Source organism: Chanos chanos, chromosome 4, assembly GCF_902362185.1.
Source record: "Chanos chanos chromosome 4, fChaCha1.1, whole genome shotgun sequence".
NCBI lineage: Eukaryota > Metazoa > Chordata > Actinopteri > Gonorynchiformes > Chanidae > Chanos > Chanos chanos.
The window spans coordinates 10,747,108-10,764,049 of NC_044498.1; the positions used below are offsets into that span (position 1 = coordinate 10,747,108).

At 41.9% G+C, this 16,942-nt stretch overlaps 1 protein-coding gene across 1 annotated transcript in view; it reads left to right on the top strand.

Annotated features, from left to right (window-relative positions):
• The first annotated feature begins 2,889 nt into the window (after positions 1-2,889).
• gphnb (gephyrin b) overlaps positions 2,890-16,942 on the top strand; it is a 65,374-nt gene continuing 51,321 nt past the window's right edge. The window contains exon 1 of the mRNA XM_030771219.1: positions 2,890-2,953. Coding sequence (XP_030627079.1) covers positions 2,890-2,953 — 64 coding nt within the window. The remainder of the gene's footprint in view (positions 2,954-16,942) is intronic.

Sequence of the window (16,942 nt, forward strand, 5' to 3'; positions counted from 1 at the left end):
AAAATCCCCAACAAAGCATTAGCATTTCGCTCTAAATGACCCTACACCTCCGTAGTTTCCATCTTCTCCTAATACAGGTTTGGTCACATAGGACCACCTGTTGACTGCCTCTAGATCCAGTAATGACGTCCTTTCCGGATTAGATATTCTAGAGCTTGGTCCTGTACTCCAGATTTCTGATTTCTAGATTTCTGCTGCATTTACATTTTATTCAGTTTGCTTATATTTATAACCATGAGTTAATCTGTCCAGTTGTTTAATCTTTTGTTTGTTTGTCTTTCTGGTTGTCTGTTTGTTTACAAGTGCATCACGACCACAACATAAAAGAACAGATACTGCATACTGAAGAGCACTGAAATCTTAAAAAAAAAAGCTTAGAGGGGATGGCTCTGGTAAAATACAGAGAATAATACAGAAGATATACCATCTGTCTTAGTAATAGATACAAGGCAGTGAGGTTGCAACTGCACACAACATACCTGCTATACTGTTGCCATGCCATTGGTGGGTTTCAGGTTCTGGCCCTTTGGAGGCAAAGCCAAGCACAGGTGTTGCAGTCACAGAGAAAAGAGGAGTAGAAGTAACTGACAGAAGAATGGGAGTCAATGGAAGTTTGAAACTGCTCTTACATATAACTGAAATGTCCAGAATGATTCATTCTTTTATCCTCAAGCTTAATCTATTCTGTGAGGTTTACTTAAACAAGCCCCCTGGTGTGTCAAAGTGGTATTGCAAGTTCTACACATGTCAATAGATGAATTAATGCTGAGTGGTAACTTCAGCACAGTTCTTCAGCATTTTATGTTCAGTCCATTCTGCCTAAATTTCATTTAAGACTTTTTTGTGGTGAAGAGGAAATAATATATGGGCTATAAAATGTTCTGCAGTACTTTTTCTAAACAAAATGGTTCTTGAGACCCAATAATATCAGAGGAGCACATCAGCATAAGAAAAATAATGTGGAAAAATGCCAAACTGGTAGCACAGACATCTTAATGGTTACACATTACATCACATTTATGCAGTTTTCTTCTACATGCCGTTACATCAGTTGACCTATGTGTCAGATTCCTCACACCAAGAACACAGTTCTAGGATCACCTCACCTCCATCCACATAACTGCATTCATTAGGATCATGGAGGTAAAAACATGATCCCAAATCAGCTTTCATACTCAGTACATATCGTCCTATATCGTCTTCCACATATTGTCAAGCTATTACATGCGTATTGAGGTTTTATGTGATTGTGGAGAAGTTTGGGAATAGAGACTATTATTGAACAGACCACGTGGAGTAAAATTCCATGACTGGTCAAGTAAAGGTCACATCAGCTATGGGGCCTTGGGATAAACTAAGAATAGGATAATCTGAGGTCAGTGCACGTGAATATATTCAGTAGCTATAATGATTAGTCATGTACTATGATATCAGCTTCCAAACGAGCATACCAAGGGTGTAACTAGCGGTAAGCAGGTAATGCGGGTGTATTGGGGCCTGTGACAATTAGGGGCCCATAGGCATGGGTTACTTATCTATTTTCTCTCCTTTCTGTACAGAAGTCTGTTGCCTACTACTAGTGGCCTAATGATATAATTGTGGTGTCAACTGTGCAGTGCACTTGCATGCTTCAAAATACTTCTCCCATTTGCTATTAACATTACGTCACCATGCATTGTGGTTAAGTGAGATGGGCAGGGGGCCCACTTTGACCATCCTGCATTGGGGCCCAGTGTTGGCTTGCTAATATTGGTGCATACAATATTATCTTGATCAATTTCAACTGTTAAGAAGTCAAGTTACTGACTGTGACAAGGTAACTATCAAGGGTTAAAAGCCATGTTAAATGCCATGTCTCGGAGCTAGCACTGGACCTAGATGCAAGAAGCCACGCTTGTCACGCTCCTCAAATTCAGCATGTCGGCGGGAACAGTGACAGTGCCAGTGGCTAGGCCGTTGCAAACACATTCATATTAGTTTACCCACCCCGAGCTCAGTGTAACACACTAGGAGCTAGGTTATGGAGTGTAAACCGTAAGCTTGACAACAGATATCGTCGTGCGAATGGTTTCATACAGTGCACTACATTATATCGTCCAAAGTTGACCACTTTCACAGAGACCGCAAACGCCGACTCGTTACAATCCATATTGTAGCCATTTATATTCTGCTTGAGTGGTTTCATGTGGCGGTGAGTGAGGGAGCGGTCAGGCTGAACATCCTGCCCCAATTCCTGGCATGGAAGAGGCGCTCCCGCACCTACGAGCTCATGAAAAATGAATACTGATAGAATCCCAACAGAAGCGAGAGAATGGGTCTTGTTTTTCCGTGAGAATAAACAAGAGGAATTATATGCCACAGCGTGTAGTCGCGCTAAAAATAGAAATGTGGCTTTTGCCTGGGGATGTAGTTGCATTTAACAGGTCGGGGTATAAACTCCTCGGTATATGTGGATACATCTAGGATTGTCATTGCTTTGAAAAGAGAAAAAATGGGTAGTTTATCTTAACCATCCTTTCCGAATACAGTTTGACAGGTATCAGACTCAAAGCTTCTGACTCAAAAGAAAGGGTGGTCTTTCTAAATTCTTATTTCTTTCTTCTGAAATTCCGTAAAAAGATTCCACAGCACTCACCAAAAGAATTAATCTGGAACAGAATACTACTACCATGGCAGCCGGCCAGCTGACTGATGAGCTCTGTCTAAACGGCCCCCGCATTTTTTTATCTAGTGAGGCGTTCTATATGCGTAACGTTGCCGAGTCGCTCTTTGCTGTACTATTCTTGCCTTAGTCTCATCTTCATTTGCTCCCCTCCCCCCTTAGAGTTCGATGCGCTCGGCTCTCGGCTTTGCCAGGAGTTCTCAGTGCGGGCGACAGCGCTGGTGAATATGGCGTCAGACGGGATGATTTTAACAAACCACGACCACCAAATTCGGGTCGGCGTCCTGACAGGTAAATTGGTTATTCCTTTCAGTGATTCTTGACTCTCCTCAGCGAATTGGAGGAATGTATGTCCAGTGGTTGTACAGGGGTGTCCCATCCCTAACGACATGTATCTGACTGCTTATTTATGTGGCGGCATATCTGCCTCTCTCGCGCTGCTGTTGCAGCTGTGTTGGTCAGCGCCTCGAAGCCGACGGTGATTTAAAGCACCTTAATTTTCTTCACCAAACCAAGGAAATATGTCAGTTCTCTAATGACACTATAGAACGACAGTAATTACCCCACTACCGATTGTCTATGTGTAGTTTAATACAGTATCATGACATTCGTGCCTCGTTTTTTTTTTTCTTTTTTTTGTCGTGTCAAGAAACAGTTTGGTGTGTTGAATTATTCATGTCCCGTATCGGCTTGTCAAACCTGAAAATTACATCTGACCGTAGAGAGCTAAATATGCGCGCCACTATGGACTGGGTTGACATGCATATGACCGGTGTTGACAGCAGTCAACAACATTTGCTGATAAGAGAATGTGTTTCCCCACGTTATATATATAACCTGTATTACTCGCATGCTTCTTCACCATGGACGCCAATGAAAGATATGTGACTGATTTGTGAATGACAGACCCAACTGAGACAGCTAGTTAACATTTGCGAGGCTCACAAAGAATCGTGGGCTGAATGCGAGTTATTCTCAGTGCATGACAGTCTTGTTAATGCAGACATATGATGGTCTTTTACCATTCGCCGGTGTATTTCTTTCTTTCTTTCCTTCTTTCTCTCTTTCTTTCATTTTTTGGGGGGACTATCAAAGTGTAAGTGAGGGCTTTGCTTGTGATCGCCTATTGCGGTACCTCAGTTTACGCATTACAAGGCGTTCTGTTGGCTATACTGACTGAAGTATTTTAACACAGAGACTAAGGTACTGCTCGAGTATACCAAGAACGAAATGTAACCGACCAAATAGTGGCGTGACGTTCCAGATAACAGATAACATGCTGTTTGGAGGGATCGGATAACGCTTCTCCCTTTCAACGGTAGCCCTGCATTCTTGATGTGAGCGGTGACATCCCCTCTTATGGAAATCCGTTTTGAGGGTGGTAATGTGTAGCAATGGAGAAGAGAGCGGAGCTCCACATATCACTCAGGGAAACCCCTCTCCCCCCTCCTCCCCTCCGCCTTCCCCTCACGTTTTAGAGCGATGAGGAGAGAGGGAGAGCGCTGTCCACGGTACTGAAACACAGCGTCAGTCACAGATCAGTGCGGTATTGCCCTGCATTGTTTCCTCGTACCCTTTCAAAGCGGTAGCATGTCGGCGAGGATTTCCGAAGACTTAGACATCAAACCGCGTTACAGTCGGTTGATATTAATGTGCATTATTAGTCACGCAATACTACCCCCACTCTAGTCTCACTTGTCGTGTGACAGATTGCTTGTGTGATCCCTCTGCGTTGGGTTGACATTTGATCTAGACGCTTGCCAATATTTGTCACTCAAAGTCCATCCGCCATTATAACGCATTCTGTATACACCCCCACTACTCTCTCTCTCTCTCTCTCTCTCTCTCTCTATCCATCTATCTATCTATCTATCTATCTATCTACTGACCCCCCCCCTTTTGGAGTGGTCATGCTACTTGTGGTGGTGGTGAGAGAGTGGAGAGAGGTAAATAAAGACGAGAAGGCAAATAAAAAGAGGAGAGAGATATCACAGAGTAGATTGGTCTTCATGTGTCATCTGACCTTTTAGAAATCTCCTGCTGTTGCTCTCTCTCTCTTTATTCTGGCCCTCTCTCTCTCTCTCTCTCTCTCGGTTTCTCTCTGTCTCTGTCTCTGTCTGTCTCTCTCTGACCTTCTGGCTCACTTTATAGAAGAAGGACCAGTGCTCTTCCTCAGCGTTACCTCGGGATTTGATAGTCACAAAATTAGATTTTCTTACATATCTCTATTTCAGTTAGTATCAAAGCATCTCACAGGATGCTCTTGACACGAGACTTACCACAAGATATTATGCATATACAGATAGACAGATCAATAGATATTATGATTATGCTGGAAATGTCATGTGTGTTTTCCCTGAGGGGCAGTTGAAATAGAAGTTTTTCTCACAGTAGAATTAATTCGTATTTAATTCCCAATAACATTACAATGCTATGATTGGCCACACCATTGGTTTCCTAGATATCAACACTACACTGTTGATTCTCAGATTTGCTGGGAGCTGTAACTAATGAACCAATGGCAGGGGACCTCAACCATTATGTTTCATCTGCTTCAAATGACAGGCCCACGAGACGAGGCATGTCCCTTCTTCAGGTTTAAGACGAGCTTCGGTTGGCATGGTAACACTTTTTTCATGGTTTTTTTGGAGTCTGACATACATTCAGTTGATCCGAGAGGGAAAGGATTTTTGGGTATCAGGGATTTTGTGGTTGGCCGTGACTTGCAGTGCCCCCAGATTCTTCAAAATGCTAGTCATTTGTAGTGAACAGCACAATGTGGCCCAGGCTTCTTTTTTTTTTTTTTGCACCCACGTTCTGGGCTATTTCTCACATGAAGGAAAATGATGTGTTTAAAATCGTTATAGTGGCAGATTATTACTAAGCATTAGACATGGGTAGGGATTTAGTGCAGTCTAGCAGAACTTGTCCCATGGACCATATTGTGCCTGGTACATCTCCTCAAAATGGCTTTCTTTCCCAGTCAGTCTGTCTCTGTAAACACAAATAAGTAAACCTAACCTAATCCAACATTTGCCAGGCTCTTTTTGCTGTCACCTGTCCAGTCAGGTCAGGCCAGGCAGTAAGTTCATTTAAAGGTAGCGCGACAGAGGAAGGAGGCTGTTTTTCAATGGAAGCGTTGGTCGCTGATCTCCTATGGTTATCTCGTCACTCTCTGACCTCAGACCACTAACCAGAACCCTGGCTTCCGCTGCTGCTTGTCTGTCCATGGCCTTCCATTAGCACTGGTCAGCACCGAGTTTTCTCAGATAATCTTAGTTCTGCGTATATCCTGTTTATTTGGGTTTGACTCCTTTTCCTTGCAGCACATTCGACTCGACTATTTCCAATGTGTCATGCTGACGGCTTAATTCATGTTGGCACGACATCTTCCTCATCCTTCCTAGCGTCCTCTGTGTGAGAGTAGTGTGGTAATAAGATGTCCCTGAACCCAATTCAGTTTTATCACTTTAGTTTCTCAAAGCCACCATCTCAGTTTTATCACTTTAGTTTCTCAAAGCCATCATCGTCATCATCATCATCAGAGATGGATAACTAGACAGCCAGCTCCTTGGGACTAAATGAGTTTAAGACATATTTAAACTGAAAGGTAGATTGAAATGTAAACAATCCAACAAGAAAGCTTTTTTCTTCATTCATGGATTAAGCAAGCTGAATTCGGGCTAGCTCATGGGTCATACTAAAGCTTGTTTATTAGCTTGGGGGGAATTCCTACAAACTGTGTCCTCAAATACCAGAGTCATGGGGGGTGTAATCAGATCGAGTCTATATGTCATTAATGCACGAAAATATGAAAGCAAGCAAGTCGTATGTCTTTCTCCATATGTCATGAATAGGTGTGAATAAGTACTATAGTAGATTTATTATTGCATAGTGATAGGCTCTGGATTGTTGCTTTCTGCATGTTTTACATACAATTCATACACAGCCCTTTGGTCTTAACTCCTGCTTGTCCACAATGAAGCTATTGAAATTCAACTGCCAGTGAGTGAGCTCTGTTGGAAGTCTCCTCTCTGCGGCAGACAACACACGTTTTTTTTTTTTTTTTTTCTCCCTCCCCCTCTCATTCGCTTCTTTTTTTTTTTTCCTTCAGCTTTAGCAGCTCAGGATAGCTCGGGATTGTGTGGGCGGCTCTCCAAACTTACATGTATATCTAGAAGACATGCATCGGCCCCACATTAACAGCAAGGCTAAATATAGACTGCTGTCAAAGCATTAAATAGGAATTATTTACAGTCTCTTTTGATTATTTTAGCATGCTTATTTTCATCTAAATGTTTGCACTCTCTCTCTCTCTCTCTCTCTCTCGTTTTCTCTCTCCACCTCCCTCTCTCTGTGCATATGTGACCATGCATGATGTGTATGTTTATACTCACATTGTATATGCAGCAATCCCATATCCCCATTACATTGCCATAAAGTACTTTTGCGCCATTGTAGAATGGCTTGGGGGATGCTGTCGTATGTGTTTAGAACTGGAGTTTGTCTACATGTGAGAGTATGAACTCTCAGTCTTGTGTGTGCTTATGTAGTGCGTGTATGCCTTCATACACATTTAACATACACATTGAAAGATAAGTGAATGTGAGTACATTTGTGAGTTGTTGTTGTTTTTTTTTACACACATATATGTGTGTCTTTGCTTTTGAGTGGGAGTGATGCTCCGGTCTGTGTATGAGTTGAGAATCCTGCTTGCCTTGATGAGATTACAGAGGACTATCTATTTAATCCTTTTTCTCCCCCCTTCTTAATTTAATCTCTGTCAGAGCCTCACCTTAACAACTCTACTAATAAAACTCTTGCTCTGAGGCACAGAACCAGAGATGTTGTGCAGTGGAGTCACCTACCAGAGCCTTTGGAGTTAAGAGTGGCTTTCATCTGTCCTCAGACCATTGTACTCCCTGCCAAGTTAGGTTACTGTCTCCTGTAACTGCAAATATAAACAAGTGCTGTGTTGAAAATCAGGTTCTTGTGGCTCACCTGCTATACTTTCGTGCAGTGTGTGTACATGTTTTGTCTGCAGCGTCTATGGGATTTATGCGTGAACGTGTACTGGAACGTGGCAGTAGCTTTCAGATGGTTAGAAGGTGAAGTTCATCCCTTTTGAGATATTGGTTAATTACATCCCTTACCTCAGAGTTTGTTAGTACCGTAGGGATATTTGATCAAATGGCAGGATTTTTATTTTCGTTGTTTGTTCATTTATTTTGTGTTTTTTGCCCCAAATGCTCATTTGTGACAAACTGAACTGCACTCTGAATCACCCTGAAATGCACCCTACGAATCACCCTGAAATGCACTCTGAATCACCCTGATTTATTCTGTGCCCTTAATGGTCGTTGCTATAACCGATATGAATTTCCAACTAAACAACTATTTGAATGTGAAATGGGTAAAAGCCAAAGTCCCGTATGTTGCTAGCTCAAGGTCATCAATAACTTGAGTGATTACGTTCCATTCATGACAGCATAACAGTAGAGGCGTCAGATGTCTGTTAATATTGTTAGGTATCTCTCACAGTTCAACCACCATCAACTACCTGCTATGGGAGGAGTCTATGGGCTGTTGATACATTTCATGTTGAAGACTAGTTTACTAAAGTAACTTTCATGTCGACACTGTAATTAAAAGGTTTTGATTGATCAATTTTGCCAATAAGTGAAAATGGGTGAAATAGCTCTTGAGGGCTTCCAGATCTTATGTGATATCCTGAGGCCAGTATGCTGAGGTCTGAGACGCACATACATTTTATACATTTATGTTTGGCCTGGAATAATCATGGTTACTGTAAAGCCTGGGTAATCCGATGAAAATTAGGATTGGATGTTGAGCAGGGGTGTGCTCTCTCTTTTGTCTGAAGAGGATTTTGTTTCTTTCGTGGGCACTACGGCTCATTATCATCATGACTGGCAGGTACTGTGGGGAGGAGGGATTTCCTGGTCCCTTTGACTGATTGGCATCTGTTGGGGGATGGAAGCCATGGCAATGCAAAAAGACAAATCTGGATCAGTTTGGCCTTGTAGCCCCAAATGATTTGCATGCAGAATGGGCAGTGCTACTTGACCTGAGAGTAGCACTTAAGAGCATTCCTGGAGTGTTTGAAATGGAGCTTTTTGCATCTTTTGTCAACTCACACACACACACACACACACACACACACACACACACACACACTCATGCACACACACATATACACTTATGGATACATAAATAGCGCAGATTCATACATTACTGTAATGAAAACTCAAACATAAACATATCAGTTAGTATCGGCTTCACTCATAATAAATTGTTCTCAGCTGGAATTTGTCATATACACTTCACTTCATGTACTGTACCAAGCTACATTTAAGATACCTCAAGACTCTCAAAAAGTTTAAGGATATGTGGACTGGTGAAATCATTGTGTGCATGCCTGTCAGGTTCATTTATTAATGTGTATGTGTGTGTGTGTGTGCGTGCGTGCGCGCGCGGGTGTGAGTGCGTGTGTGTTTGTGTTCTGATGAGTCAACCTGCTGTGCTGGGTGGTGAATTTAAGTCTTTAATTAGGGCTGAAGGAATTCTCAGATTCATCTTTTTCTATTAATCTTGCAGTTATTTTGGGATGCCATTTTTGTCATGTACATGTGTAACTCATTTATCAAGCCATTGCAATATGTCATATGGCCATTCACATGTCCACCATAAAAAATGTCAAAAAGGACCAAAGGACAAACTTCGTCAACATGGATATCCAGTCATCTGCTTAAATCTTCATCTCAAATCATTTAGGAACAACTAGACTAGCAGTGCCCTGTAGTTTCGAGGACCAAGACACAACAACTACCTCCAGGGAGGAGTCACCAATCAACACACTTTTTTTCTCTCAGACAAACTGCACAGATGTCTCATATCCATGGAAGAATTGAAGGTGAAGCATGTTGCAGGAGGTACAGAGCATCGCTCAGGAAGGGGTGGGATTTAGCTGTATCACTCAAATGTGGATTGGACCGAAGGAGAGTCAGTAGTCTATAACATTTAATTCCATGTATTGCCTTTTGTAATTGCTTATGTATTATGCCATAGCATGACACCAGCAGGACTTCTAAAATGTCTCATGACATGTATTTCTAGTCACTTACTCTAGCATTACAGGCCAAAACCATCTGCACTTGTGTTTTGGGGAGTCCTTGAATTTTTTTTCCTGTAAGAAGCTGTGGTGAAATTCTGATGAGTTATTAAATTCAAACGCCTCTTTGGTGGAACGGGTGATGGGGTGTCTTTGACGCATAGTAGATCAAGCACAGTAGTTTAGCATAATTTTGCCTGTTTGGTCTGTTATATAGTGACCAACTCCGACACAAGCCTGTCTTATCATGCTGTTCAGGACAGAAGGATTCACAGGCATTCAGGAAAAAAAAAAAAACAAGCTTTCTGTTCTGATCTTTACTGTGGTGCAGCCGTTATCAAATCAAGTTCACTGATCTATTTTGTCACACAGAAAATAGAGCAATATCTAATTCATGTGGACAACACTCAACACTACCTTACTCTGCATATGTGTGTGTGTGTGTGTGTGTGTGAAAGAGAGAGAGGCAGACAGAGATTGTGTGTGTGTGTGTGTGTGTGTGTGTGTGTGTGTGTGTGTGTGTGTGTGTGTGTGATGAAGAGAGAGAGACAGGAACTGTGTGTGTGTGAATGTGGATGTGGGTGTGTGAGTGTTTATACAAACATACCTTTGCATTGAGAGTAAGCAAAGTGAGTGTGGAGCTGTCACAGTACAGTATTTTTTGTATGGAAATTGATTCCAATGTATATTGACCTATATGTGTAAGTTAATTTGCATATTACTATACACAAAAAAACCATTACGTTAAAACCATTGCTCTCAAAATGAATGTGGCTGTCAGCACCACTGTCAGCACACACTCAGTTAGTGTATAAGTGGACAGAGAAGTCTTACAACTTAAAATCTTCAAAACTGTAAGTTTGCAAATTCTGACTGCATAACACATTATTTTTGAAGAAGTATACGGTCTGTATTCACGCAGAAGCACACTGTGGTTCGGAGCTTTTAGGACATACCTGAGTAAAAAAATAATCATTATAACAGCACTTCTGCTGCATACATACATTTGTTTACCTGGATTCCTGTCTAGGTAACCAGCAAAGTGCTGCTCTCAAGTCGACAGCCAAGTATTCAATTGTATTGGATACTGAACACACAGCTTACTTTCTCTCCAACACTGGAAATGAAAGATGTCGGGAGTGCTTTGGGTTGTTGATCTGACTGTTTGTGTTTTTTGCTGTTAAGGTGTTAAAGCACAGAGCTATTCTGAGCGTATTAAAAAACACAGACAGAGACAAGTCATTAATTACCTAAAAGTTTTAGGGAAGCAGCTTGAAAAAGGGTGTGATCAAACCCGGTTGTTAGGACTAGGCAGCAAAATGAAAGTGTTTAAATGAAAGGTTAGTTAAAGATAAATAAAAGCTCAGTGAAAAGTCATTGTGCCCAGGCATTTGCTCCTTATTTGGTTACAGTTAGTGCTCTCAGACAGCAGGGTCTGTATAGAGATGTAAGTGTCAGATTCTGAAACAGTGAAAGTGTGTGTGTGTGTGTGTGTGTGCGAGACTGTGAGAGAGACAGTCACTGTGAGATTTTTTGGCTGTCACCTTTGGCAACAACTGTTTGCTGTTATGCCAAAAGCTGTATAGACTTGACAGTTTTCCAAATCTGTCCCTCAGTGGCTAAATACACGCTGAGGTGAGAGCCTCCACTCACTTCCAAAAGTATCTGAGGTGTCTGTGAACACAGAGGACCCTGGGGTGTGGTCTCGTGTTTTAGATCGCGCAGTCCATCAGACTTATAAAAAACAACGTGCTTAACAGTATGCCTGGGAAGTGGCTCAACCCAACGCAGCGTTGGCTGGGGCGTATCCCAAACCCCCAAACATCAAACTCAACCACCATCAAATCTACTATAAATTTAAAGTTGTCGCATACAGTTGTTCGATTCAATTATTGGAGCTTCTCTCTGAAAGGACTTTCAAACACAAAGACGATCAAAGTCACGTTTTTTTTTTTTTTCATAATGGGTTTCATCTTCCCCCTTTCCTTTCACTTGTTACCCTCCTCTCTCCTTTCTCCTCTCTCCTTTCTCCTTTCTCGTACATCGCTCCGTCCCATTCTCTTCTTTTTCGCACTTCTTGGAAGCACTTTGCCCTCTTTTCGACACCCCCCCCCCACCACCACCAGCACACACACTCAATCCGTCCTCCCCCACTCCCCACTCATCCCATGTTTAAATGAGAGGTTGTATCGGTGGGCCTTGAATAATGGAGGACGGTGCTTTTTCCCCGTAACAAGCGTGTGTGTGATGGCTGGCCTGGCCCACTTGTGACAAAGGTGAATTATTCAGCGTGATCATTTCTCCTGCCTGTGTTTCCCAGTGCGCACTATAAGAAGACCCACTCAGATCATACAACCACACCATAAAAACTTAATGTAACCCTTTGGTCCTGCGCACTAGGCGCTCTCTCAATTACATCAGCTTTTTTTGCCTTTGCCTTTGCTTTATGAAAAAAAATCGCCCTCTGGGTGCTGATCGAGGATAAGGCTCTAAGACTTCGGTGACGTTGTCCACCAAAAGCTTAAAAAATTCAATTAATCCCGTCAGTGCAGTCCCCGAGTTCTTGTTAAGGCCACACCAACTTATTGGTGATGGTTAGCATTCGAAAATGAAACAGCTGATCACCAATGTGTGCCTCAAGATATTTTTGTCAGGGTAAATCAAAAAAACTCATAGTAATTGATTAGAAGCTGTGATTTACAACTTTTTTTTTTTTCAACTTAATAGGCTATAGTGGAGTGATATTTCATCTGAATTTACATTTACACAGAGCTCATCCTATGGGCTCTGTGCATTAGCATCAGTGTGGAAAGGCAGTGGGGCATCACTGGTGATTCCAAATCCCCTTCACTTCAAGTTTCCCCTCATTGCAGGGCCGCCTGATCTGAAAAGCTCCCCTCCTTCCTCCTTCGCCTCCTTCTATCCCTGCCTCCTCTTGTCTCTCCTCTGTTGCAATGGGACCTGTTTTTAGCTCGCTCTCTCTCCCTCTCTCTCTCTCTCTCTCTCTGTCTCTCTCTCTCTCTTATTCTCTCTCTCCCTTTCTGTCGCTTGCTCACTCACGCTATCACTCTTAAATACAAGCACACAAACACTGTCTCATCTTTCCATGTTTTTTAGGGAGATGAGCTGCTCTTTAAACACTCGCCCCCTGTAAACAGGATAGCATCTTCATCTTGCATCTGAGAGAGCGATGGAGAGAGAGAGAGAGAGAGGGAGAGGCAGAGAGGGAGACATGGATAGACTGCCTTATTAAGAAGCCTGAGCATTCCTTAGGAGAGGAATGCTGAATGTATTCAGCAGAGAAAAGAGAGCAGGAGGGAAAGGAGAGAGATTTGAGACTAGATGGGTGGACAGGAGAGATACAGGGCGCACTAGAACGGGAGCAGCCAGGAAAAAGCGACAGAGAGAAGAGAAAGCGAGTGAGAAAAGAAAAAATGTTCTTGACAGGGGAAGAAAGTGAAGCCAGAGGTCAACAGAAATAGAAAGAAAATTTAAAACATATTAAGAAAGTGAGAGAGACATAAGAAAGGGGCGGGGGCGGGGGGGGAGTGGGGAGAGAGAGAGAGAGGATAGAGGAACTGCAGTATTGTAGTTATAACAGTGGGAAACTGGGCTGTAATTGCTGACGCCGTCCAGAGGATTGAATGTAATGAAGGTAGCTGCTTACAGCCCGCTTCATTAGGACAGCTGTGCCTGTGGCAGAGAGAGAGAGAGAGGGAGAGAGAGAATGCAAGTGCCTGTGCCCAGGGAAATAAGCAGAGAGCAGAATCAGAGAGGGGGGGGGGGGGGGGGGGGGGGGGGGGGGGGGGGGGGGGGGTGGGTAGCTCCATGTCCGGGGAAATAAGAGGTAGTAGAGAGTCAGTGTTCCCCAAGCCATAAACAGCAGATTTTTAGAGCGGAGGCTGGGGAGGGCTATGTCTCCTCAGACGTAAACACTGTTTGGGTAACACCGGGGTTCTACCACACCTGTGATGGGAATTCACGGCTCTCTCAACAACACACCGTATGGAGAACAGGGTAGTTCCCTTTCCAATCATAAACAAGGACTTCTCTTGCTCACTCACTCACATCCAGTGCATGTTTCACACGGCCTTTAGTCTAATTCATCAGTGCAGGTTGAGTGTGACGTTTCCACTGCATTGAGAGTGACGTTTCCACTGGGTTGAGAGTGACAGTTCCACTGGGTTGAGCTATTGCTGTGATTGATTGTCAGTACAGTGTTTTGTCAGCCATTTTTTTTTGTTTTGTTTTGTTCTTTGTTTTTTGTTTTTTTTATGGCCAGCAAGACATTTAACCAAACTGATGATTTTTCATCTGGTGAGCTTTGGCCAGATATGATTTTGTTAGTTTACTGTAGCTGTGAATAGAGCTGATTTTCCTGGTCAGACAGACTAATAGAAAAATGAACGGAAGACTTAAAAACAAAAACATGCATTTTTTCGTCATTGTTTTTCTGAGAGATAAGGACTCTGGTCTACTCTGACGAAGGCATAAAATCTGGGCGTATTTTGAAGCTTGCTTTGTTCCAGTGATTATGGGGACAATGAACTGGAGTTGTAGCTGGGTGAGTCTTTTACTCTGTTGGCTTTTGAATGCAGAACTGCATGAAATCTGATTTTATGCATTGAGTGAATGCTGGTCATAGAAAGGTCAACTGTGTAACATGGATACTGCTGAATTCTGGCATTTATGCATATTTGTAATAGTTTTTTTTTTTTGCCAGTGATGGAAATGCTTAGATACAGGAGGTAAATCTTAAGTGAATACTGTGGATGGCTTTTTGTTCAGCACATATATTTCTGTTGCTCTTTATATTTATATTATATTTATATTTATGTTTATATTCATGTTTATATTTACATTCATATTTACATTCATGTTTATATTTATGTTTATACTTATATTTACATACATATTTATATTTATATTGCTCTGAACGTTGTCCTGAGAAAAAAACCTTTGCAGGTGTGTATCTGACAGTATGGTGATTGCTAAAACTTCAGTAAACGTTTTAAAATATGGTGAGCGGCATGCAGGGCCAGAGTGCTCTGAGGGTTACACTTCTGAGCCTAACATTAGCTATATTTAGGTCCAGCAGTGCGTCTTTCCTGACTGTAAGTGAAGCTGTTCATAGATTTAAGCCAAGGCCCACGTCAGATGTGAAGGTGACCTTCTTTTCCATTGGTCCTATTTGTTTACTGGGTTGTCTTTGCTGCCTTGTTATTTCATGCATATCATAAAGGGAAAGATTTCAAAGGCCTCCAGCTATTTTCACTGAGGTTCACTTTTCTTTCCTTTGAGTGCACCCGTATCCTCCTCAGTTATCCTCATCATTACCCCAGACTTGACCCCTTCCCAACCCATAACCTTAACCCTAATCTGACTCACCATCATAGTCCTTCATCTAATAGGTTGGTAGAGTGCTTACAGTGCTGTTAGAAGAAGACTTCGCTTCAGTAATCATATGTTTTACGTGATTATCTGTCTCCAAATGGATGTCCACTTCACGCCCAGAAGATATCATATGTAATCATACGAAGCCTCTGTGATATTGTTTTCCACGCATTTCTCGTACTTTCATAGTAAAGGGGGGGGGGAGCTGATGAAATCTCAGGAGCCTAAACCTGGCTTTTGAATGATGAAGTGACTGCTTTTGCGCTGAAGCCGCTAAGTTGGCTAATGGTAGTCGTCGTCAGTTTTTGCTGTGCGCAGACAGATATTCCAGCATCAGCAGTTATGTGTGGATCTAATGTCGTTTCAAAGCGTGAGAGGGCCAGAGTGTGTAGCGATATCGACCTGAATGTCGACAGATGCTATGAAAATCAATAGAGAATTAGGGGGTGTAGGAATTCTTTCAAATGTGTTACTCATACTCGCTGATGATCCCTTTTGAGTTTGGACAGACATTAATACAAGTTGTTTATTTTTGCTTATTTTGCTACATAATGCACTTTATTAAATATTGCTACCGTAATACAGCCAAGAATTTTTCCACTACACAATTCTGTTTCGTCCCTTAAACCTATCTACACATTAACATGACCCTATATTTAATGATCAAACCATTTCAGACTACAAGAAGCAGAAGAGAGAGACCGCTGAATATGACGTAGACATCAAAATGTTACCTCAGTTTTATACCGGTTTTGATTATTTGTTTCTTCGTTTTCAATTCAGCCCTGGAACTATTTTATCATATCAAGCATCTAGTAAATGAAGGCCTTTTTATGGAAGTTGGGTGGGGTTTTTTCTTTATGGTATGTGTACACCATTAGAAATAGCAACAAAATATGCTCATTCATTTCCCTTTCTAACGTTAGTTTTAGACCGTGTCGTTTATGACAGATACATCATAGAAACTCCTACCGCAATGTCTCAACCCCATTCCTTCATTTTTTTCTTTTCATTTTATATTTCACTCCATCGCTTAAACGAACAGGGCACTGTTTTAATCTCCAGCAAGAAAACTCATAACTCATAGTTCTTCCCTCACTGTTTCCATGCCCGTGGCGTATTATTAAGCATCTTGTTCAGCGTGCTTTAGGCTACGAAGGAAAGATGGTCAACTGTGACTCATTACTGTCTTTACCAGACCAGGAAATCCCTCTGCCTCCCAACAAAGGACGTGTCAGACTGGGGAGGAGATATATATATATATACACAGAAGGAAAGCCCTATATATATATATATATATATATATATATATATATATATATATATATATATATAGGGCTCTCCTTCTGTGTTTGTGTAATGCTTTTATTACTAAAAGAGATCCATCAAAAGCAGCCATTAGCATCCACACTCATTTTACAGCTGCATTATTTGGAGAATTATTCCACAGCCTTTAAGAGCACGAGAAGTCTGTCGGAAGGTACGCTCATTAATATTACTGCTGTTCATGTTCACGCGCCTTTACAGAATGTGAAAGTTTGGAGAGAAAAGAGAAACAATGTACATGATGTATTTGATTGTATTCTGTGTAGAGTTGTTTGACAACAATGGCAGTTTTGATCGGTTTAATAAAGAGCTAAATCTATGATGAGATTTCACAGTTTTTCGCATGTTTAGCTTGTTCAGTAAATTTGGTTAAGCATTACCTGTACATCCATAACTTTGCTTTTACTAGAGGACTTTTCCGTATTAGACAC